Genomic DNA, 25,358 nt, shown 5'->3' with positions numbered 1-25,358 from the left:
AATCAAAAGAAGGCAAGGGCGTAAGTTAATAACCAAGCAGGCTGTGTTTATGTATTTAGGAATGTGTATACACACATATGTAATAATAATTAAAGTAAAAGAGTGGGTGGAGGTTACATGGGAGAGGTTGAAAGGAGAACAGGAAAGAAGGTAAATAATTATAATCTTAAAAATTATAATAATAACAACAAAACCACAAACTATTTCTATAATAAAAGGAATGAGCTGGGGAGGGGCAAGCAAAAGGGGCTAGCACAAGGCAAGTAAAAGGGGCTAGACAAGGCAAGTGAAAGGGGCTAGCACAAGGCAAGTGAAAGGGGCTAGCACAAGGCAAGTAAAAGGGGCTAGCACAAGGCAAGCAAAAGGGGCTAGCCCAAGGCTAGACGATGCACTGAGAAATGAAATAGGTCAATTACCAAGCTACCAAAGATAAAACCAAACAACAACAAAAATGTCACAAGAAAACCAGCAGCAATGACATACAGGGTGTGTAACCCCAGCATTCTGTAGCTGAGGCAGGAAAACTGTCACAGTTTGAGGCTAGCCTCAGCAGCATAGTTCCAGGCTAATCTTGGCTCCAGAGTGAACCTTATTTCTCCAAAAGCCAACAACAACAAACACAAACGGAAAGTGGTTTAAAACCAAGCATATATAGTTAGAATCATTAATCTATAAAGACATAAAGTATTATGTCCTACAATACCCACTGTATAGAGCAAGCCAGAGTTAAGTGTGTGAGAAGGCCAGCCAAGGGCCTGGAGAAATGGCTCTATGGCTAAGAGAGCTTGCTGCTCTTCCAGAGGAGCTGAGTTCAGGTCCCAGCACCCTCATCAAGAGGCTCAGAACTGCCTGTAACACCAGCTCCAATGCACTCACATGAATCTGCACATCCTTCCCCTAACACACACACACACACACACACACACACACACACACACACACACACACACACACGCACTCACACACCCACTTAAAAATAAATCTTTAAAACCAAAGTTTTTATTTATTTTTTATGCTAACCAAATGATGACTGCAGCTGCTGTTTGCCACACCTAAGCTGCCATTGAAATCAGTGAAGAAAAGACAATGTATGGCCAAAAGGACCAGGTGGGGTTTCACGACCCCAAGCCCAAATAACCAGCTAAGTCCGTCACCACCAGCTTCTGGGTCAGTCTTGTAAATGCTCTGCAACAGACCTGAGAGAAAGCAGCAGCCGGCACAGTAGGTGGCCACTTGGCAAAGGGGCCAGTTTCCCTCAGAGAAGCCCAGCCAGTGTAGCTCCAATGTCACCAGCATCAGGAAGATGGTGAGTGGCAAGGGTTAGGAAAGAGGAGATAAGAATGGCTCAGGACCAAGCTAGCCCTGGCTAGAGGAAGCCGCAGAGGCATGGAAACAAACCAGAACAGAGACCGCTGAACCTCTCGTTTGACAGCGTCTTAGGCCTGTTGGGTCTCGTCTCTACCTCCGGGAAGCTACGTTAGCTGGGCTTGGGAGCAGCCCCGTCTTGTTATGTGGAAGCTGTTGTCCTCTGGAACGTCTGTCTTCCGTCTGGCACATTGGGTTCCCTACTTTGGGAAAATAATTTTGGATTCTTTGTGTTTGAAAATTCCTAAATGACTGGACTGGGTGGTGGTGGCACATACCTGTGGTCCCAGCACTTGGGAGGCAGGGGCAGATGGATCTCTGTGTTTGAGGCCAGCCTGGTCTACAGAGTGAGTTCCAGGACAGCCAGGGCTACACAGAGAAACCCTGTCTCAAAAAAACAACGCCAGGCTAAAATGTATTTCAAATGTCTTTGGCCACAGTGGGAGACACTGAGCACCAACCATTCAAATATTCCCTCCCTCCGTCCCTCCCTCCCTCCCTCTCTCCCTCCATATCTCTCTCTCTCTCTCTCTCTCTCTCTCTCTCTCTCTCTCTCTCTCTCTCCATAGCCCTGACTCCCCTGGAACTTACTATGTAGATCACACTCACCTTAAACTCAGAAAGGTAGATATGTGTCTGCTCCCCAGCTGCTGGTATTAAAGGGATATACCACCATACCTGGCTCTTCCTTTTCTTTTGAATGTGTACATGTATGTATTGCATGCAGGTGTATTGGGGCATGTGTGTATTTGTGTGTGTGTGTAGGACATCCTCAGGAACACAGTCTACTTCCTTTGACTCGGAGCTCAACAACTTAGGCTCGGCTACTCTGGGGAGCAAGCACTAGGATAAGCATGTGCCACCACACGTGACATTTTCACAGGGTTCTGGGGACTCAGATGCTCATATTTGCACAGCGAGTGCTTTACTCACAGAGCCATTTCCAGTCCTCATTCTTGAAATGACTACAAAAACAAAAGCTATACTTCCCTGCCCCCCTTGGAGAACTTGAGTGTGTAAATATGTGAACCAAGCGGAAAGAGGGGGTTTGTGTTTTGTTTTTGTGTTTTGGTGTGTGTGTGTGACAGAGTTTTATTGTATAGCTCAGGCTGACCTAGAACACTCTATGTAGACTAGGTCACCTTGAACTCAGGGTTCTGCCTTCATCTGCTTCTGAAGTGTTAGAGGCATATGTCACCATGCCTAGTTGTTTTAGTTTCTTTTAGACAAGGTCTCATGTATCTAAGGCTGACCTTGAACTTGCTAAATAGCCAAGGTAGACCTTGAACTTCTGATCCTCCTGCCTCTGTCTCCAAACCACTGGAATTTGGAGTATGCAGAACCACACTCAATTTATGTGGTGTTGGAGGTTTGAACCCAAGGCTTTGTGGATGTGAGGCAAGCACTCTACCAACTGAGTCACACCCCAGCCTAAGAGAGGCATATTTGTTGGACAGTTTTTAGCACTTTTTCACCACTAAACATTGTCACTTTATTCTACTCTGGAGGGAATCTTCACAATTCTGATGGCTAAGAAAGTGATGGGCCCAGCTATCCACTGTCAATGCCCACAACTGTATCTGCTCAGTGAAAGCATGCCTCAAGTGACAGGCTTTACTGGGTGGTAGGGCTAGGAGTGATCTCACCCTCTTTTCTTCTTTTTGCATCTTGCATAAAACTCATGCATTCCTGTAGGGAGGCCGTGCAATTGAATTTCTAGCAACACACACCAGTCTCCTGAGATAACTCTGAGGATGACATTTTGTAAATACAACAGGGCTTTCGTGATAGCGACAAATGTCTTCAAATGTAAAACAATGCAAGCAGTTTGGACTTTGTTTTATTTTAATTTTTACTTATTTTATTTTATGTGTACAAGTGTTTTGCCTGTGTGTGTGTGTGTGTGTGTGTGTGTGTGTGTGTGTGTGTGTGTGTGTACCATGGGCATATCTGGTGCCCACGGAAGTCAGAGGTAGACATTGGATCCTCTTGAACTGGAGTTACAGACGTTGACAAGCCACTGTACGGATGCTAGAAACTGAACCTGGCTCCCAACCACTGAGCCGTCTCTTTAGCTCCTGTTTTTTATTTTGAAGACAGGGTCTCATGTAGCCCAGGCTAGCCTCAAGCTCACTACCTAGTCAAGGTGACCTTGAGCTCCTGATCTTTCTGCCTCCATTTCTCAAGGGCTAGGACTACAGGTATGCATGACCATGGCCCATGATATATATATTTAGCTGAAACTAAAATAGAGCTGAGAGGGAAGGTAGATGACTCCAGAAATTGACCCATTTAAGGCCATGGACAGGTTCTGAAGGGATCCACCTCATAACAGGGGAAGGCACAGAAGTGTGTGAATTTTAGCTCCCCCCACTTCCCCAAGTACCCAGTGCCCACTGTGGATGACAATGAGAATAAAAGCGAGATGTTTTAGTAAGGTGGGCAATTGACAACAACAAAGCCAGAAGCACAACCACATTCCCCAGGGGTAATTCAAGAAGAGTTAGTGCTTCCTGCCATCCCTCACGTCATACCCAGGCACTGCCAGCCTCCCCAGCTCTGCCTACGTGCTCTGCAGCAGGGCCAGGCAGCCCCACCTCAGCATGCCACGCGGAGAATTAACAAACAAAAGAAAAAGAGATGAGGATTTCTACCACGAAACTATCAGTACAAATTCAATTCATTCTCCAGGCATTAAACAAAGGGGGCGGGGACTGAGTTAGTCACATGCTAGATGCTGCCAGAGCACACTAAAAGGCTCTCGTATGACGGCAAAGTGCAGCCAGCCTATGTGTCTGGCATGGAGTCACACATGTCACGCGCAGGTGTCGGGGGCAGCAAGACACCTGCCTCTGATCCAGACCACCAGAGCCTGGTGGGTAGAGATGGCGGATGGGCCTCTCTACCTGACTGGATCTGTTTGGAGTTAGTCACACCTCTCAATGGGGTGGGTTACCTGCCCTTCTCTGAGATCCAAAGAGGAGACAAAATGAAAGAGTCGAGCCACCTAATAAAGGGTAAAGGGGGGACAAAAAAAAAAAAAAAAAAAAAAAAAAAAAAAAAGCCATGGGCACAAGCCAACAAGACACCGAGGAGCCATGTGTCCTCATTTCTTTCCTTCGCTCACTCGCTCAGCCCATGCATTTCTCTGTTCACACGCCACAAAGGCAGGTGTGATGCTAACAACACTCCATGAAGTCCTGAAGAGGAAGGAACATTGGTCGGTGTGAAGCGGTCCCTGCCTCTAGGAACCTTACTCAGAGCAGGGCATCAACACAGAGATTTGCCTGTGAGTTCGAGGCCAGGCTGGTCTACAAAGGGTTCCAGGACAGCTAGGGCTACACAGACAAACCCTGTCTGGTTTTTTTGGGGGGGGGGGGTGGGGGTTGAGACAGGGTTTTTCTGTGTAGCCTTGGCTGTCCTAGACTCACTTTGTAGACCAGGCTGGCCTCAAACTTACAGCAATCCACCTGCCTTTGCCTCCTGAGTGCTGGGGTTAAAGGTGTGCACCACCATGCCCAGCCTAACCCTGTCTTTAAAAACCCAAAAAGGAAAAAAAAAAAAAAAAAGAGAGAGAGAGAGATTCATCCAAGAGGACATAGGACCAAGTTGACAAAACATGCACCATTCTGGGTGGCAGAGCAGCATGGCTGGCCTGAATCTCAGTGGAGGCCTCACCCACAAGCTCACAGTTGTGCACCTCACACATGAGCTCACAGTTGTGCACCTCACAATGAGCTCACAGCTGTACACCTCACACGAGCTCACAGTTGTGCACCTTACCCATGAGCTCACAGTTGTGCACCTCACACATGAGCTCACAGTTGTGCACCACACACATGAGCTCACAGTTGTGCACATCACCCACAAGCTCACAGTTGTGCACCTCACCCACAAGCTCACAGATGTGTACCTCACACATGAGCTCACAGTTGTGCACCTCACACATGAGCTCACAGTTGTGCACTTCACATGAGCTCACAGTTGTGCACCTCACACATGAGCTCACAGCTGTGCACCTCACACATGAGCTCACAGCTGTGCACCTCACACACGAGCTCACAGCTGTGCACCACACACAAGCTCACAGTTGTGCACCTCACACATGAGCTCACAGTTGTGCACCTCTCACCAGCTCACAGTTTTGCACTTCACACACGAGCTCACAGCTGTGCACCTCACATGAGGGCTGACACACCAGAAGGAAAGGGCAGGGGACAGAACTGAGTTCTCTACTGAAGGTTTTGGAGTAGTGAGAGGAAAAAAGAAAGAAAAGAAAAGCATATTACGATAGTGAGAACCTTCTAGAAACAGTTTGTGGATTATGCGAAGAACTAACCCCATTATCCCACTATCGTTCTGTCCTGTTTTTCTTTTCATTTTGCACCTGGGGACAGGGATGTCTGGGAGAGAGGTCTGTTTCCTGACCTCTGTTTTGGGAAGTGTTCTTAATGAGAAATAACAGGCAGAATCAAACTGCCTGGTGAGTCAGATCTCTGTATCAGCTCATCCTGATCATCCAAACCAGGCATCCCCAGGAAACAGGGGGTCAGGATGCTCCAAACACTGAGCTGTTAAGACAGTTGCCTCGGTTGAAAGCCCTCCCTGCGCTGTGCCTTCCTCAGAGATCTCTGTCCAGCCTTCTTCCACATTGCTGATGCTCGCTGGAGCCCACAATGACAAATCACGGACCTGTCTGACGCTTTACCCCCATTTCCACTTACTTCTGAAGTCCTAACCTTTCAGCATCTTTTCCTCCTTTCCCCTCCTCTGCCCTTCTGACCCTGACTGTTGCAATAGCCATGCAAGTGGTCGGCTGCTTCTTTTCCCTTCCTGTTTGAGGCCTGCACAGCCCAACTCTGGTCCCAGCCTTCCAGTCTCATCTTTATCTCTCCACCCTTCTGTGCTAAACCGACAGGACCTCTCCTTATCATCCTAGAAATAGCAACTCTGAGTACGATTATTTTAAAGTCAGATTAGGAATAAAACGAATGAATGAGAAAACATACTTTTATTTCTCGGGGAATGATGCCTGGCTATTCAGATAGCAGGCTGTCGCCAAAATTTTGACTAACCCCTCGTGGTCACTGACCACACTGCAGGCAGAGCGGCTGAGTTTCCAGTAGAGGAGGTCAAGAGTGGATGTAGTTTGTGATGTGAAACGTGGGCTGGTACAAGGGAGAGGATGAGGACATGGGAGCCATTGCGTGGGCGATGCTACGGGCAAGAGCGTCCAGCTCCACTTCCCTGCGAGCCATATAAAAACAGCTCCAAGAACTTGGAGAGTAAAAGAGGGGAGTATCCCACCAAAGCCAGAGTAACTACAGGCGAAAGAGTGAAAAGAAGACCAAGGAACACCCAAGAACGTTTACAGAGGCTTGAGGCAGCTGCCCAGCGGAAGTTTCCACAGTGATGGAAATATGTTGTACCTGTGCCAGCTGCTGGCCAACTAAGGGACTCAATTCCAAGGCCCCTTCATTTCAGTGACTTCATACTGAAACAGACGCGTGTAGCAAGCAGCACAGAATAGAGTTGGAGGAATAAAAAAAGTGTATATTTCACATCAGCTAAGGGTTTGGTTTTTTTGTTTTGTTTTGTTTTTCAAGACAGGGTTTCTCTGTATAGTCTTGGCTGTCCTGGACTGGCTTTGTAGATCAGACTGGCCTCAAACTCACAGCAATCCACCTGCCTCTGCCTCCCGAATGCTGAGATCAACTAAGGAATTTTGTTTATTTTGTTTAATACAGGGTTTCTATGTATCCATGGATGTCCTAGAACTTGCTATGTAGACCAGGCTGGGTTTGAACTCACAAAAACCCACCTGCCTCTGCCTTCCAAGTGCTCGCCTTAAAGTTGTGTGCCACCAAGACCAGCACATCAATTAGGATTAATAAGTAATAACAAGTAAAAGGGCTGAAAAACTAAGCATTGTTGCTTCCGGTTATTTGAATCTCTTTCTTATTAGCTTTTACTTATTTTTAATTTATATTTATGAGTGTCTGACTGTATGTCTGTGTACCATGCCTGTGCAGTGCCTGCAGAGGCCAGAAGAGGACATCAGATCCCCTGGGAGTGATAGATGGTTGTGAGCTGCCATTTGGGTCCTTTGGATGAGCAGCCAGTGCTCTTTTTTTTTTTTTTTTGGTTTTTCGAGACAGGGTTTCTCTGTGTAGCCATGGCCATCTTGGACTCACTTTGTAGACTAGGCTGGCCTCGAACTCACAGCGATCCGCCTGCCTCTGCCTCCCGAGTGCTGGGATTAAAGGCGTGCGCCACCACGCCCGGCTCGAGCAGCCAGTGCTCTTAACTCCTGAGCCATCTTACCTGCCCCTATGGTTATTTTCTAACGCAGAAATGAAGGAAAGGACTAGTCATCTAGGGGCAGAAGCCATGGCCCAGTGTTAAGCAGCACACACTGCTCTTGCAGAAGATCCGGGTCCACGGTCCAGCACTCAACGTCAGGTGGCTTGTAACCTCCTGCAACTCCTGCCCCAGGGGGATCTTACACCTCTGGCCTTCCTGCGCAAAAGCATTCATGTGCAAATACCTACACAGGAGACATACACATAATTTAAAATAAAATAAGCTTTTAAGTAAAGAAGCTAGCACTCGGGAGGCAGAGGCAGGCAGATCGCAGTGAGTTTGAGGCCAGCCTGGTCTACAAAGCGAGTCCAGAACAGCCAAGGCTACACAGAGAGACCCTGTCTCGAAAAAACCAAGAAAGAAGAAGTAGAAGAAGGAGAAGGAGAAGGAGCAACAGCTACTAATCTAAAAAAGAAACACGAGGTCCTTGTGGCCAATGGGGCACACAAAAACATGAGTACACCCCCCCCCCCACCAAAAGCCATCTAAGTCATAGAATGGAAGTCTTATTTGGAGCATTTCTCTTCAAAAGATGACTTTAATAATAGGTTTGGTACAATAAGGGATGCTCCAGGGGCAGCTCTTCATGGGAAGAAAAACAACATTGTCTGTCTGTCTGTCTCTGTCTGTCTTTCTCTCTGTCTCAGTCTGTCTCTCTCTCTTTCTGTGTTTTTGGTGTGTGTGTGTGTGTGTGTGTGTGTGTGTGTGTGTTTGACACAGTTTCTCTGTGTAGCCCTAACTGTCCTGGAAGTTGCCTGCCTGCCTGCCTGCCTGTCTTCTTCCTTCCTTCCATTAATTGTTTTTTCTTGACAGTGTTTCTCTCTATGGCCCTGGCTGTCCTGGAACTCACTCTGTAGACGAGGCTGGCTTTGAACTGAGAGATCTGCCTGTTTTTGCCTCCCGAGTGCTGGGATTAAAGGCGTGCATCTTTCAAGTTAAGTGACAAGTTAAAAGAAAAGTTGGCTTAGCAAGGCTAGGAATGGACAAATAGAAGGGACCTAGTGCAGGGGCCAAATTTCAAACGGAGTAAGGGGTCCAGGAGGCTTCATGGTTGCAGATGTTTTGCTCAGTTTGTTCTCACTGGGTCTCCCTTGAATATGAGAATGTTTCTTCTGACAAATGAATTTCAAGGGTATTGTTTTTCAAAAAGAGAAATGATCATTTCTAGTCTTTAAAAGGATTGGTGCTGTCTTCCTCTGCGTGGAATCCTGGGCTTTGAGGTGGGAAATGGAGGAGAGAAGGCAGCGGAGTCACCAGGACACTGACACAGAGGGCATCATCTCCTGGAGCAAAGGTGGGGTCCTTGGAGAAAATGGTGTAGGCAGGATGAACTACCCTGCGAAGAAAACTCCCATGTCTCATGTTTTTGTTTTAGGTTTTCTAATTTCAAGATAAAAAATAATAGCACTAACAAAAAAGTGTGTTTTCATATTGATATAGTTTAGAAGTTCAAAACATTTTTCATTTGTTTAGTGTGTGTGTATGTGCACACACGTACATGCGTGTGCATGCATGTACTCTCAACTACTGAGCCATCTCTCCAGCTCCTGAGACGTGAACTTTGAACAGTTGGTTCTTTCTTTCTACTACAGGGATCCAGGATCAAACTCAGGCCATCAGTCATAAGCTCAGCAGCAAAAGCCTTGCGCCACTGAGCCATCGTACTGGCCTGGCCTTATAAAGGTTTTCATACTTCATGAAGATAAATACATCCTCCACAGGTATTAAATTAGGGGAGGTGCTCACAGATCAATATTATTTTTATTTAAAAGTTTTTATGTGTATGGACGTTTTTTCTACATGTATGCCTCTGTACCATGAGCATACAGGGCCCCTGAGGCTGGAGAGGGTATTGGATCCCTTGTGCCTGGAGTCACATACATTTGTAAGCTACTGTGTGCATGCTGAGAACTGAACCTGGGTCTTCTGGAAGAGGTGCTCTTAACCACTAAGCCATAATGTGGTCAAAAGATCTTTCACTCTTCCGTTAGTAGCTCTGTAGTGTCCAGGGAGCCATGAGAAGATGGACAGAAGAGCACTAGAAGGAAAGAGGACCAATTCCTCAGTCACATGGCTTTGTAGAGAAATTTGCAATCCCACGGTGGCACAGACTCAGGTTGTACAATGACGTCTTGTTCCACATATAGGGACACATAATCACATAATCTACATAATCCACACCACATCCATCCACACACACCCCACGCACAGCCACATGCACACATCCACACAACATACACAAATACACATGCTCACAAACTCCACACACACACACAAACACAAATACATACACATAAACACACACAGAGATCTTCTCATGTTCAAGGTTAATATCTTTAGGTGTTACACTTGCATCACAAGAAAGATACAGAAATAAACTGTCTTAACCTCAGTCACCCATGTTTTCTACTCTGGATGGGACTTCAGGCAGTAACCTAGGCAAAGTTAAATGTTTAAAATCACCTGGAGAACTTACTAGGAACAGAAATCCACGGGCTAGCTGCCTGAGGCTCTGATTCAGCACTACTGGAAACCAGAACACAAAGCCTTGCAGGTGGCTCAGGCATGAAAACCAGAAGAGGACCTGCTAGTGAGTCATCCTCTGACTCTGCTGGGTGCTGTCCATGGTTGCTATGGAAACCACAGAAGTAGACCTGGGCCTGACTGGACTTTTGGATTTTATTTTACTTTTTATTTTTTTTTAGCATGTATCTGTTTCAAAAAATAGAGGACATTATTTTTGGAGGAGAAGATGTATTCTCTCTCTCTAGATACTTATATTTAGTGAGAAAAAGCAAGGCTCCCACAAAGCAGAAATTTTTTCTCCTATAAAACCATTGGACAGAAAGTGGAAGTCCTTTCCCACAAGAACATGAATGAAAGGAACTGACAAGAAGTTATTTCCTGAGGCAAGTTCCAAGCCATCGGGAACATTCTTTGGGTTCTAGCTGAGATAAGACACCTTGCTGGAGGAGTCTTGGGCTCATGGGCCTTCTTGGTAGTGGGGTGAGGGGATGACTAGCCAAGATGGCATCAAGGCTCTTGAGGCAGACCTGGAAGAGGGTGAGCCTCTGGATGTTGCTGACACCTCAGGGCTGAGGAGCTGGGTGACCTGCGCTGACAAACACACCACACGTACTCTGCAGGAAGACTTGAGCAGTACCCTCTTCTGTCAGGCTTCCAAGGCAGAGACCGTGCAGTAGAGAGAGGGGCTGAGAGACGGTTTCTGTCGCATCAGGATTGGCCTGATGAACTCAGGGCTTGGTTGACTAGAGCAATCCTTCATTTAAAAATTCAAAGCTAAGAGGCATGCATCACAAATGGAAGATTCTTGGGATTCACTGCTATTTGCAAATCCTGACTGATCTCAGGTACCAAGGCAGAGTCTCCCTTCCAAAGATGCTAACTGGGATCTGTCACCGTAACAGTTCCATTACACCAACGCGGCCAGGGGTCCTGTGGATACTGGAGTCACATGGTCCCACAGTTCCATGCAACAGAAGGGGTTGTGCCTTGTCTTAACCTGAATCCTTCCTTCTGTCTCCCCTCTCCTCTCCCCAGGCTCTGTACCACTCCCCCACTTCAGACAAAAAGGACTTTTCTTTCTTTTAAAAGGAAAAGAAAATGTTGTTACTGTTTGAGATAGGTTCTCACTAGGTAGCCCCAACTGGCCTGGAATTCGATGTGTAGATTCACATGACCCACCTGCCTCTGCCTCCTAAGTGCTGGGATTAGAGGTGCCACTACTGGCAGAAGGTATTTTTGTAACAACCACTCAGCTCTGGGTGCTGAGCTTTCTCCAACAAATGCTCTCAGCATGCTTTTCCCCATTTCCTGGCAGAGAAAACCCATCTTGGATACCTCTGGCCCTCAGGGTGCTCCATCCTGCCACCTACTCAAAGCACAGACAGGAACACTAAGGTCTGTGTCCATCAGCCTCTCCCAAACCCACCCACAGCTCTATTGCATCTGACCTCAAACCCTGGCATCACCATCCAGGACTGATCACCTCTCCTTCGCCTGTAGCTCACCTCTCAGCCAGTGGGTTTAACGAAGAGAGTAGTAACCGCTGGCTGGAGATCTCCAGCCTGTGTCTGGATCCTAGGAGAGGGAACGCTACGGAGATCTGATGAATTTACCCTAAGAGAAGATGTCTATTTCAGTTGTCCAAGTCTGTGGGCACAGCAAGCCCCACAATGACAAAGCATCATGTGATAAGAAACTAGGAAGGCTAGATAAAAAGGAAAAGAAGTAATGACTGCATCACAATTGTCCACTGGTCCTGCTTATTTTGAACTGCCTCCATTTTAGTATACCTATCATCATCATCATCACCATCATCTTCATCACCATCAAGACCATCTTGCTCTACACTGAAACCTTTAAACTCACTCTAAGACCCCACATCCCTTCTCAGGATGTGATGGACCACATGAACATGGAGGCTATCCACATGCCTAGATGATCTCTCTCCCTGCCCACTTTGGGTTAAGATGATTCTACTAGTGCACCCTGGGAAATAGGATAGAGATACCTTCCCCTCCCCTTTTCTCTCTGTGCGCCCCCTCCCCCAAACACACACCTCTGTTTCAGGTAGGTTAGAGTGGTTTTTCCACTCTAGGTTAGATTTATTTTATTTTAATTATGTGTCCATCTGTGTGAAGATCCATGCAGGTACCCACAGGGGTCTGAGGAAGGCATCAAATCTTCTCTTGGAGCTGGAGATACAGGCAATTGTGAGCCACCTGACTGTGCTGGGAACCAAACTTGAGTTGTGAGCATGTGTTCTTAACTGCTGAGCCATCTCTCCAGCCCAGGTTAGAGGCTTTTATCCTGTGGGCTCTGGGAGCCTCTTGCTATCACACAGGCCACGTGTGTGTGTGTGTGTGTGTGTGTGTGTGTGTGTGTGTGTGCACATTTGCATATGTGTGAAAGAGAGGAGAATGCTCTGGAGGCAAAACTCACCATCTTTCCCCATCATACTTTTAAAGGGACTTTCCTAGATAAATATAGCTAGGCATGGTGGCTTGTGTCTTTAATCCCAGCCCGCTGGAGGCAGAGGCAAGTGGATCTCTGAGTTCTAGGTTGGAGGCCAGCCTGGTCTACAGTGAATGCCAAGATAGCTAAGGCTACACAGAGAAACCCTGTCAAAACAAAAAACAAAACAAAACCCACCACCAAAACCAAGATAAACATAAAGAGCTGCCAATGATCTCTAGCCTATCCGGTACAATCTACAGAGGTGACAGGCAGGGCAACTTGAGAGACTGAGATGTCCACCCATGGTATTCAGGACCCAGCATGGTACTGTACCTTGGAGGCAGCCATCACAGCTGCTGTGGCTGCCACGTTCAAGCCTCGCTTTCCAAAGTGCACAAGGGCGTCATAACTTCGATCTTTTGCTTGGACCAGGCAGTCATCAATTTCCTGTCAGAGAAGAAGCAGAGGCACACTAAGCTGGCAAGTTCAAAGACATCTCTTCTCATCCTCTCTTCCCAAGTGCTGGGCTTGGCAGCCTGCCTGCTGGCGGACTCTCATTAGCCTGTAACATCAGAGACACTTTGAATGTGAGTTCATAGATAGGAGGGTAGAGAAAGATGGGTTAGATATGGCCAAGTGAAAGGTGGAGTTGTGAGTGAGCAGGCACACAGTATTTCACCAATCCAAGGCCTAGGTGAGCTCTAAAGTCCCTCTACGTTCCAGCGACACAGACAATCCTGTCTTTCCCCAAGGAGCCGCTGCACAAGACAGACAGAATCCAGCATGACAGAACACCACGAACAGATCTTCAAACTCAGTGTGGTGGCGCACACCTTTAATCCCAGCACTCAGAAGGCAGAGGTAGGCGGATCTCTGTGAGTTCAAAGCCAGCCCGGTCTACAGAGTGAGTCTAGAATAGCCAAGGCTACACAGAGAAACCCTGTCTTGAAAAAAGAAAAACAAACAAACAAAAAAACAAAAACCAAAAAACTAAAAACAAACTCAGACCTCAGCTAATTGGTGGCAAAATGTAGGGGTTTGTTTGGCTTGGTTTTGTTCTATGTTTTAAAGATTTATTTTATGTGTATGAGTATTCTGCCTGCATGTATGTATGTGCACCATGTGCGTGCATGTCTGTGGACATCAAAGAGGGTGTCAGATCCCCTGGAGCTGGAGCTGCAGCTGGTTTTGAGCCACCACCTGAGTGCTAGAAACGGAACCCAGGTCCGCTGGAAGAGCAGCCAGTGCTCTTAACTGCTGAGCCATCTCTCTAGCCTCTCTTCAGAGTTTCCTCCTCTAGAAAAGGACAATAATAATGGTGCTTCATTCACCCTGTGGTATGTGACAAGGGCTAATAGGGTGAGTGCCTGGGTACCATATGTGCTAGCCTCCATCATCTTCATCTTCAAGCCAGGTGATGGGAACCTTGCAGCTCTCAAGTTCTGTTATTCTAAGATGTTGCCTCATGTGTGTAACAATAGGAGAGATTGGCTACAGAAAGAAATGGTCATTATTTGTGTTTGGTTGGTTGGTTGGTTTTTCCTGGACAGGGTTTCTCTGTGTAGCCTTGGCTGTCCTGGACTCCCTTTGTAGACCAGGCTGGCCTCAAACTCACAGTGGTCCACCTGTCTCTGCTTCCTGAGTGCTAGGATTAAAGGCGTGCGCCACCACGCCGGGCCAAATTCACAGACATTGGAATAAAAGAGATTAAAGTCTGGTGTCACACAAGGGAAAGAGAAGGCGGAAATCAGCACTGAGGTCTGCTGGCCAAAGCCAAGTGCAATATTGCCAATTTGTTTTGATTCTGGATCATCTCTGGTGTATTGTTTATTTCTTTTGTTTTGTGCTTTTCATTGTTCTGAGCAAGTGGGTGTTTGCTAGCCCGCAGTGGCTCATTTTAAAGTTCAGTAAGCTATGTGGCCTCAGCTTTGTTTGAATCTCTGCTCCTTAGTGAGCTTCCTCTGCTTTGAGGTGGGTGTGGGTGTGTGGGGGTCAGGCGCCCCAGCTGCACCTCTGTTCACAGGCTCCCCAGGAGGGCCCGGCCTCTGTGATCCAGCGAGTAAAGGAGTGATTCCCGGCAGGTCTTAGGAGACACCACTTTCCCTCACGGACACGATTCAGCTTCAAGGGAGACACAGCATTGTGAGAAATGAGAGGAGAGTGGGATTTGGAAACCAAGTCAAGAGGTATCTAGTTCTTTAGCCCCGCCTTCCTGAAATGGGAGGGGCTTGTGGGCGTGGCTCCTAAGGGGCCATTCAGGGTTGCAGCTGCCCAGTTGCGCTGTTCCCCAGAGCCTTCTCCAAGAACTCCTAAGCATAGAACTTCAGAAAGTGGGGACATTAGATTGCCAGTGGGAGCTACCTGCGGGGTTCTGTGTTCATTTTCTCGATGAGAAAATACTTGACCAACAACTAGAGGAAGGAGGAATTCTATCTTGATAGTTTGAGATAGAATCATCCATCACAGTGGACCAGACAAGGTAGGGGGAGCTGCTCGCAGTCACAGTGGCAGGGACACGTGGCAGCTGTTCCTGACATGGCACAACCAGGAAATGGAGATCTCAGTGTCCCAGAACCACATTTGCTCCTTAACCTTCATGTCCAAAAGAATCTAACAGCCTCCCGGGCTGGAGAGATAGATGGCTCAGAGGTTAAGAGCACTGTCTGTTCTTCTTACTAAGGTCCTGAGTTCAACTCCCAGCAACCACATGGTGGCTCACAGCCATCCATAATGAGGTCTGGTGCCCTCTTCTGGTGTACACATGCTGACAGGATACTGTAAAAATAATAAATAAATAAATCTTAGAAATAAAGAAAGATGCTGTAGCCTCCCAAAATAGCACTGCCAGCTGGGGACCAGCTCTTCAAAAACAAAAGGCCTGTGAGGGATATTTTCACATTCAAGATGTAAGAGGTGCCTGTTTTACTTTAAAGAATTCCACTACACAATCAGGTTAGAAAAATAATGTAATCAACGAATTATGCACCATTAGACTCATTTAGCGCAGTAATTCCACTCTCAGGAATTCATTAAGCTAAAGCAATTAACTGAGTGAACCCTGTGTATGGTAGTGCTCAGCACAGAGTTGCCTGTAACAGGAAGGAAATAGGAATAATCTCAATATTTAGAAGGAAACGGTTCTGTCACTGTGGGTCATTAGAAAGATCGTGCAGCTATGCATTATGGGTGATGTTTATGATCTCAAAATACAAATAACAATTTGCTTGGAGATCCATCCCTATTTATTTATTTACTTAGTGTGTGTGCTGCATGCGTGTATGTGTGTGTGTGTGTGTGTGTGTGTGTGTGTGTGTGTAAGGGGGTGCATAGGCCATGGTGCATGGGGTGGTTGGTTCTCTCTCTCTCTCTCTCTCTCTCTCTCTCTCTCTCTCTCTCTCTCTCATGGTGCATGGGGTGGTTGGTTCTCTCTCTCTCTCTCTCTCTCTCTCTCTCTCTCTCTCTCTCTCTCCCATCTCCCCCCTCCCCCAATCTGGGTTCTGAGGCTTAAACTCAGATTGTCAGCTGGCATATTTACACTACAGTTCATTTAACTGGCTTTCTACCTTAGTTGTTCAGGTTTCTCTCTGAACCTGAAGCTCACCACTGTGGCTGGACTAGCTGACTCTGAGGCTCTGGCATCTGCTTGTTTTTATTTCCCCTCCCCACTGGCCTAGTCCTGGGTTACAGACACATGCATGCCGGGAGATATACTGCTGGGGAGATGAACACAGGTCCTCATGCTTGCATGGCACTGAGCCACCTTCTTAAGTACAAATGTTGTATTTGCATTAAGATTTATTCACTTCTTTAGAGACATGATCTCAAGTAACTCAGGCCGGCCTTCGAAACACCTAGGTAGCTTAGGATGACCTTTGAACTTCTGCCTCCACCTTCAGGGTGCTGGGATTACAGGTGTGTCACCATGCCTGATTTTAGACAGTATTGGATATTAAACCCTGAGCTTTGTGCATGCGGGGCAAGCATTTCGTCAGCGGAGCTGTCTTCCCAGCCAACTATGTTAAGCTTCTGTTTATTTATTTGTTTCTGAGATGGGATCTTCTTCTTCTTCTTTTTTTTTTTAAAGAAGATTTATTTATTATGTATACAGTGCTCTGTCTGCATGTACACCTGCAGCCCAGAAGAGGGCACCAGTTCTCATTATAGATGGTTGTGAGCCACCATGTGGTTGCTGGGAATTGAACTCAGGACCTTTGGAAGAGCAGCCAGTGCTCTTAACCTCTGAGCCATCTCTCCAGCCCCAAGATGGGATCTTCTTATGCCGCCTGCACTAGTCTTGAACTCCTTGGCTCCCTAGACTTTCCTCTCTTGTTCTTGCAAAGTCTGGGACTGAGTGTGTGCATACCTCTGTTCCTAGCTTACTTTTGACAACTATCAAAGGAAGAGTCTGTGTAAAATGGTAAACAGTATATGTAGATATCTTTATAATTTTAAAAAGGTTGAATTTGGGTAGTTCATTCATTCATTCATTCTTTGAGATAGGGACCTGTGTGCTCCCGGAGGGCCTGAAGCTCACCGTTGATCGTGTTGGCCTTTAACCTGCGTCAAGAAATCCACCTGCTTCGTCCTTTTGAGTATTGGAACTGGATGTTTGTGATCTTTGGGGAGTTAAGTTATTAATCTTTTTATTTCTTTTAATTTGTGAAAATGCCTTATCAATAATGATAAACAACATCTTTATATAACTTCACTACTTTCTTTTGAGACAGGATCTAAGTTTGTAGCTCAAACTTGTCATCCTCCCTTCTAACCTTTTAAGAGCTGGGATTGCAGGTGTGAGCCACCGTGCCCAGCTGCTATGTCTAAACACGTACAAATATACACTCTCCGCCCCCACCTCGAGACAGGGTTTCTCTGTGTAGCCCTGGCTGTCCTGGAACTCACTCTGTAGACCAGGCTGGCCTCAAACTCACAATGATCCACCTGCCTCTGCCTCCCAGGTGCTGGAATCAAAGGCATGCACCATCACTGCCCAGCTAAATATGCACTTTTTTAAACAAACAGATTACTTTCATATTTCCTTGTCAACAGTATTGTCATTGGTATATGAAGAGTGCAACCTATGGGCTGGGGATGTAGGCCAGTGGTAGAACATCTGCCTAGCATTCATGAAGCCCTGGGCTCAATCTTTAGCACCACAATAAAGAAGAATTATTACTGATTGTGTGTGTGTTGGACATGTGTGTATATGTTCAAGTGTTTATGCATGTGTGTGTGCACATGTGCACATGAATGTGGAAGCCATGCCTCTATTTTCCACCTCCTTTTTTTTTTTTTTTTTTTTTTTTGAGACAGTCTTTACTGAACTTGGAACTCACTGAGGTGGCTGGACTGTCTCTACAGGGCGTTCCAGGGTTTTTGCCCATCTCCATCCTCCCCTCCCCACCAGTGCTGAGGTTACAGCCATGCACTGCGGAACCTGTTTCTCCATGCGGGTGTTCACAGTCAGAACCCAGGTCCTCACACTTGCATAGCAAACATTTTGTGGGTGGAGCCATCTCTCTAGCCCCAATATTTCTGATTTTATACCTTGATTTATTTAATCATTTAATTACTGAATTTACCTGTCAGTTTTAATAGTCTTTTTTGTGGGATCCTTAGGTTTTTCTACATATAGAATCAGACCATATGAAAACAGGAACATATGATGTCCTCTCTTCTTGCATGCATGTCTTTTATTTCTTTATCTTGACAGATTGCTATGGAGAGACCCTCTCATACTATGACACGCTAGTATTATCTGAAACATAAAAACAAAGCTTCTCCCCAGTCAGATATGGAGCTGACAGCGGGATGTCACACATGGTTTTTATCATGTTGATGTATGTTCCTTCTGTATGTAATTCCCTGAGAACTTTGTCATGGAAGGTGAATTCTTTTTTAAGTATTTATTTTTAGATTTATTTTGTCATGTATATGAGTGTTTTGCCTGCATGTATGTATAAATACCGCATGTGTGTAAGGTGCCTGCAGAGGTCAGAAAAGGATGTAGGGTCACGTGGAGCTGGAATTACGGATGGTTGTAAGCTACCTCACAAGATGGGAGAACCCAGCTCCTCTGCTCTTAACTGCTGAGCCATCTCTCCAACCCAAAGAACACTGAACTCTATCAAATGCTTTTCCCTGCATCTATTGAGATAACTGTGCAGATTTTGAACCAATCAGATATTGCTGTGCTATTCATGATAGTAAGATGGAACTAACCCAGATGTTCACCAGTGGATGGATGAGGAAATGTGGCATATATACATAATAGAAAACTACTAATTTTACTCAGAATAATACAGAACAATAACCTTTCCAAGCATAATGGACCACAATGAAGTCAGTGAAGTAAGTATAAGTGCTATGTGCTCATGTGGATGTCAAAATAGTCAGTCTGGATGCAGAGTCCAAAAGGAAGGGAGGCAAGGGACACGGGAAGTTGGACAGTGCTACAGACAGAAGTAATTCACACTAGTGTTCTGACGTACTGCAGGGTGACAACAGTTCCCAATGGGGGTGGGCAGAGGAACAGAAAGAGAAAGAGAGAGAGAGAGAGAGAGAGAGAGAGAGAGAGAGAGAGAGAGAGGGGCAGATAGACAAACACAGACAGAGAGAGAGAAAGAGAGACAGACAGACAGACAGACAGAGACATAGACAGAGAAAGAGAGAGAGAGACAGAGAGAAAGAGAGAGACACAGACAGAGAGAGACAGAGAGAGAGAGAGGGACAGACAGAGAGAGATAGAGACAGAGAGACAGAGAGAGAGACAAAGAGACAGAGAAAGAGAGAGACAGAGACACACAGAAAGAGAGGATTTTGAAGTTTCCAAAGACAAAGTAATAAGGAGAAAAACTGCTAATTATCCTGATTTGATCAGAACACATTGTACAAATGCTGAAAACTCACATTGTACCTCATAAATATGTGCAATTATTATGTACTAATAATTTTTAATGTGCAAGAATGTAGAAACATTAACTCATTAACTATCTTGATTTGGTCAACACAAATGATATGCATGTATCAAATTGTCAGGCTGTGCTCCATAGATACATACAATTAGAAGTAAAAGTATAAAAAATAGAAGCTTACAGAAATGGGGGGGGGGCGGCGGTGTTGAGACAGGGTCTCATTAGTTTAGCCTTGTCTGGCTTGGAACTCATTTTGCAGACTAGGGTGGCCTTGAACTCACAGAGATCCATGCCTGCCTCCACCTCCTGAGTCCTGGGATTCAAAGTGTGCACCACCATGGTCAGCTATAGAAGTGAGTTTTTTAAAAAGGCACTGGAGCTGGGTACAGAGGTGCAAGCCTTAACTCCAGCACATAGGAAGCTGAGGCAGGAGGATAGCGATGAGCTGGAGGCCAACGTGTGGGCCATTCAGGGACAGTCAAGGCTACAGAACAAGACCCGAGAGAGAGAGAGAGAGAGAGAGAGAGAGAGAGAGAGAGAGAGAGAGAGAGAGAGAGAAAGAAGAAGAAGAAGAAGAAGAAGAAGAAGAAGAAGAAGAAGAAGAAGAAGAAGAAGGAGGAGGAGGAGGAGGAGGAGGAGGAAGAGGAGGAGGAGGAGGAGGAGGAGGACGAGGACGAGGACGAGGACGAGGACGAGGACGAGGAAAACAGAGACAGGGAGCTGGCAAGATGGCTCAGTGGATAAAGGCACTTGCCAAGCCTTATAACCTGAATTCAGTTCTCAAGATACACTTGGTTGTCACATGTGTGCCATGGCATGCATGTGCCCACTCAAAATAAATGAGGGTGAGAATGAAAAAATATATACGAACATGGCCTATTAAAGGAAACAACTTACCTGCTGAAGTAAAGAAGAACCACAAGGGGTCTCCTGCAACAAAACAATCCCTCTACACAGGACTTTGATTTTGCCTTTACTAGAAGGCAGCGTCAGTTACCTTTTCTTTTGAAGACAGTGTGGGATGAACAAATTTCCTGTACAGGAGGCTGGATCCTTTTGTATAGGGAGACAGCAGCCAGGCTACAAATGCTATTTTTAGTTCATAATAGAACGGAAACCTGAAAAGATAAGAAAATACACTTTCCATCAGGTTCTCAGCAGCACTGCCTACAGGCTGTGAAAAAAGACTGGAGTTGGCACAGATGCCTCCCACCTTCTGTCCAGGTGCCAGGTTCCCAGATTCCTCATTCTCCTGGGGACAGAACGCGTACACACATGCACATCTACACACCTAAGAGCTCTCCCTGAAAGCCAACTTGTGTTTCATTTTGTTTCTATTTCTCAAGAAGAGGAGGAAGGCAAGCTCTCTCCAGCGATTACCCCGTAGTCTCGCCTGGTAGCACCTGGCAGTTTCTGCAGGGCTATGCTCACTGGGGTTGGCATGTGGATCCAGCTTCAGCTTGTGGGCAGAGGATCAAGTTTGTTTGTGGGCACCCAGTCATTCATCCTACGTCATTTATGGACAGGAGACACAGAGGCCAGGGAATTATAGCAGGGGGAAGCCGGCAGGGTCTCCACACTGGCCAGGCGCTTCTCTTTCTTGTCTCAATAGAGGCAGGGAGAGAAGCTAACTCCTACCCAGCAGGAGAATTGTATTGACTTTACTCAACTCAATGGCAGGTAACAGAGATCTTAATCATGTGTGTGTGTGTGTGTGTGTGTGTGTGTATGTGTGTGTGTGTATAATGAAAAATGGGTGTGGGATAACATACGATCCTGGACCCATTCATTCATTTATCCCACAAACGCTGCCCCGCCCCATCTATGCCATCTTCTATAAGGCACTGTGGGTGGGGGTTGGCAAAGGAGATCCCTGCAATCCTGGAGCTTCCAGAAAGAGACAAGAGTCTGGCATCTCGGACTGAGGAAGTCAGGACAATGCTTGTTTTCAGAGCTGAGTGTGACGTACAGATGCCACAAAGAATGGAAAAGCCAGATGTAGCATGAGTGCATGCTACAACATCTGGAGAGGCAGAGGCAATGGATCCCTAGGATGCTGGCCAGCCAGGTTAGCCTACTCCATGGGTCACAGGCCACTGAGACTCTGTATCCAAAAAAAAAAAAAGATGGACTTGAGGAACCACTCATAAATACATGCATGTGTACCTTTAGAAATGCATGTGTACCTTTAGAAACACACACACACACACACACACACACACACACACACACACCCCTCCAAATACATTCACACACAAATACACATATACCAACAGAAAAACCAACAGAGAAAGAGGATGGATTTGTAAAGTGAGAGGACAGGTGAGGAGCAGAGAAGACGGGAAGGGAAGGAAGGGGAGGGAGGGGACAGGAGAAGAGAGGGGAGAGTACAGGAGGGGAGAGGAAGGAAGAGAGGAGGGAGAAGATAGCCTGACATCCTTGAACTTAGGAGTCCAGCCAGTGATCAGCTGGTAAAATAATATCAACCTGGACTAGAGAGATAGCTCAGAGGTTAAGAACACTGGCTGCTCTTCTAGAGGACCTGAGTCCAATTGCCAGTAACCACATGGTGGCTCCCAACCATCTATAATGAGATCTGGCGACCTCTTCTGGCAGGCAGGCACACATGCAGGCAGAGCACCGTATACATAATAAATAAATAAATCTTTTTTTTAAAAAAGTGATTGTCTCAAAACAAAACAAACCAAAATAATGATATCAACCCGAGACAAGTGTCCTAGTGGGTCTCTGCTATCTACACCACGTGCCTTCGAAAAACTGGAAAAGCCAAGCCCCTCGAATGGATGCAGATCAGTGGGGCCATGGTGTGGTGAGCAGAGTTTAACCCGGATTTCAACCCCACCTCCTGAGTCTCTCCCTGATGCTGTGAATAACCTGGGCAAGCACACTGTGGTGCCCAAAGGTCGATTTCTGTATTCTGGCGGTTGACATCTTGCGGCTTTGCTGGTCCTGGAGGACGTGTCCTTGCCAGGGTGAGCCAATTCCTAGAGCTAGCCAAGAAAGAGCTCCCCAGCACGAGCTCAGGCCCCTTCTGAACTCTTACTTTTTTCTAACATTTTATTTTTTAAATTGTGTTTGTGTGTGTGTGTGTGTGTGTGTGTGTGTGTGTGTGTGTGTGTGTGTATGCATGTAAGTGTAGTGACCACAGAGGCCAGAAGAGAGCGTGAGATCCCTCCAAAGCTACAGTTACAGGAGGTCTTGAGCCACCCAACTGGAGTACTGGGAACCTAACGCTAGTCCTCTGCAAGAGCAGCAAGCACTCTTAACTGCTGAACCATCTCTTTAACACCCTCTTAATCCTGGGAACGAGAGTGAGCTGGTAAGTGAGAAAATGGCCTATGCTCAAAGAGCTTCACACAGCTTTCACGTACAGGCCAGTAGTGCAAAGCCTGTAGGATCTCATATTCCAAGCCACTATGGATGTACTTGCATTGCCATAGGACCAGAACCAGATATCAAGAGATGCTGCTATGTCTAAGAACCATTTACAACAGCAACCTCAGATCCACTCACCTTGCCAGCCCGTCCCTTCTCATGGAACTTCGTGGACTGCAAGGGCCACTGGTCCCACCCTCTGCCTTCAGGGCCAGCCTGGTGCCTCCCACAGTAGCTTTGTGTGGCGTGGTAGGCTGCACTTCGTGTTTCAAGGGATCCGCAGGCTGAACAAACATCTCCCTTCCTGTCAGTCATTTTCAGGTTCACAAACCTGACCACATCTACTTAAAACAAATCTCAGGCATCCTTAAAACAAGATGCAGTGGGTGAGAAGGGCTCTTATGCTAGTCTGAGGGATCAAAAAGTAAGTCGCTCCCAGGCATCCTTCCCAGATAAAGGGAGCTGAAAAGAAAAATAATCCCTAACAAGGCATTTCAGAGCTCCTTCAGATTCACAGAGGCTCCTCTCCCCGGCCAGCACTTCCACTCCACCAGAACCTCTCCCCTTTCTGCCTCCATCAGGCTCTTCCTGATTATTCTCCCAGTAACTTGCGGGGAGGGGGAATGGTCCTGACAAAGCTGACTCATCTTTCACAACCACAAAAGACCGGGGCTGAAAGAGGAGAAGCATGATTGATCCCCCTAGAGTGCGACACGCCAGTGATTGATGATATGGGACCTTTTGTTTTGAAAACAAATTGTCTGCTAGTCCACAGGGAGAGCCACTGAATGCAGCTAGCTCAGACACCAGCCTTGTATACACACAGTCCCAAGGGCAGGCGTCATGCTGCGGCTCTCTAGTTATTATGTAAAAGACATTTCCTTCAAAAAAGCAGGTCATACATACACATAGCTAAGAAATGCTAAAGAAACCAAGAGTATTTAAGTCTCCTTTCCACTCAGGACCTCTAGACACTTTCCTTAGTAAGTTCTCTGCACCTCTTAGACTAAGGGCTAGGCTTATCTGTCACGACCCCTCTGCTGGAGTCTGTGTGACAAACATTACCTCGGAACTGAGGCGATGACCCCTACCAAGGGAGAGTGTCCTGGAACGGGTCTGATGTTCTTGCCAGGAGTAGCTAATTACAGTCCCCTCCTTTTTTCTCTCATCACTCGTTGTTTTTAAACATCCTGACTGTTTTTCTAAATGTTTTCTCTTTCCATCTTTGTTTTTATTTTCCTTATCAAAAAACTTTTCAAGACGTAACTGTGTTGCTAGGCGACCTTTTACTTAAAACGACAGCCGAGGGTCATTCAGTCAAGTTATCACTAAGTTCTATTCTACTTGTTAATAAAAACATGACTAAAAATTAGTCACCAGTAAATAGTTTATATTATGACTTACGAATAAAGTTTTAAGGAAGACTCCAGATAGTGACAGATGAGTTAAAAAAAAACTGTGAGTCAACTGCCTTGACTCACAGATGTTTGACATAATAAAAAACATTGACTTTTGATTAAAAAAAAAAAAAAAACCAAAACACATACACTGATACCAATCTAATGATTTATAAATAATTGTTCAAAATTAATGACAACATAATTACACTACATCCTGTATTTTAATTTGTATAAAAAGTAACATCACCACGTGTAAACACCCCGTTTTAAAATGTGTATATAAACCTGGCTTGCTTGTCTCCAAAATATCCTCAAAATCAAACAACACCTCTGGGTTTGTGTCTGTTTGTCACTCGCCTTATCTTCTACACACCGACACTTCGAGAACTCCCAACCCAAACACCTAAACCCGACTGAAACGGTCTGCAACAGGTGGCGCCCAACGTGGGGCTTGACATAAGATAAGCTTTCCCTCCTCTTTTTAAATATGTTTTTCAGACAAATGATAAGGACCTCGCCAAAGAAGGCTACAAACTCAACAGAGAAAAGGCTGATCTAAGAGGCAAGTAGGTAAAAATTATGGGGTATTCATAGCCCAGCAGGGGCAAGTCATGACAGTCTTGAGTCATATGTTAAAAGACAGAGGGGTCAAAACCTCAAAAAAGAGTTTGACATAATTTTGCGAATTTTTGTTACTAGAAGAGATACTAGATAGGATGCTGGCTCACTCTGAAAGATCAGACATGTTATTTACACAATTAACATGAGAAAATGCCAATGCTCTCTACCAAGAACTAATCAGACTAAGGAAAACAGGGACTGTACAAGATTATTCTACAGCCAACAGTAGGTCCAGGGTATGGCCTACGCGCTACAGCTGTGCAAGGGAAACATTTCACACCTGCAGAACTTAAAAGGAGGTGACAACAAATAAAAAATT

General features: G+C 46.0%; 1 protein-coding gene across 2 annotated transcripts in view; it reads right to left on the bottom strand.

Annotated features, from left to right (window-relative positions):
• Reep1 (receptor accessory protein 1) overlaps positions 1-25,358 on the bottom strand; it is a 57,727-nt gene that overhangs the window by 15,194 nt on the left and 17,175 nt on the right. The window contains exons 3-5 of one of the 2 annotated variants that reach the window (XM_051154702.1): positions 20,620-20,740; positions 13,042-13,155; positions 4,322-4,372 (exon numbers count right to left, since the gene is read on the bottom strand). In XM_051154702.1, coding sequence (XP_051010659.1) covers positions 4,322-4,372; positions 13,042-13,155; positions 20,620-20,740 — 286 coding nt within the window. The remainder of the gene's footprint in view (positions 1-4,321; positions 4,373-13,041; positions 13,156-20,619; positions 20,741-25,358) is intronic. The other variant, XM_051154703.1, reaches the window with a different exon arrangement.

The sequence above is a fragment of the Acomys russatus genome, chromosome 13, assembly GCF_903995435.1.
Source record: "Acomys russatus chromosome 13, mAcoRus1.1, whole genome shotgun sequence".
Classification (NCBI taxonomy): Eukaryota; Metazoa; Chordata; class Mammalia; order Rodentia; family Muridae; genus Acomys; species Acomys russatus.
Note: the sequence above shows the minus strand (reverse complement) of the source record. Positions and strands in the feature narration are given on the sequence as shown.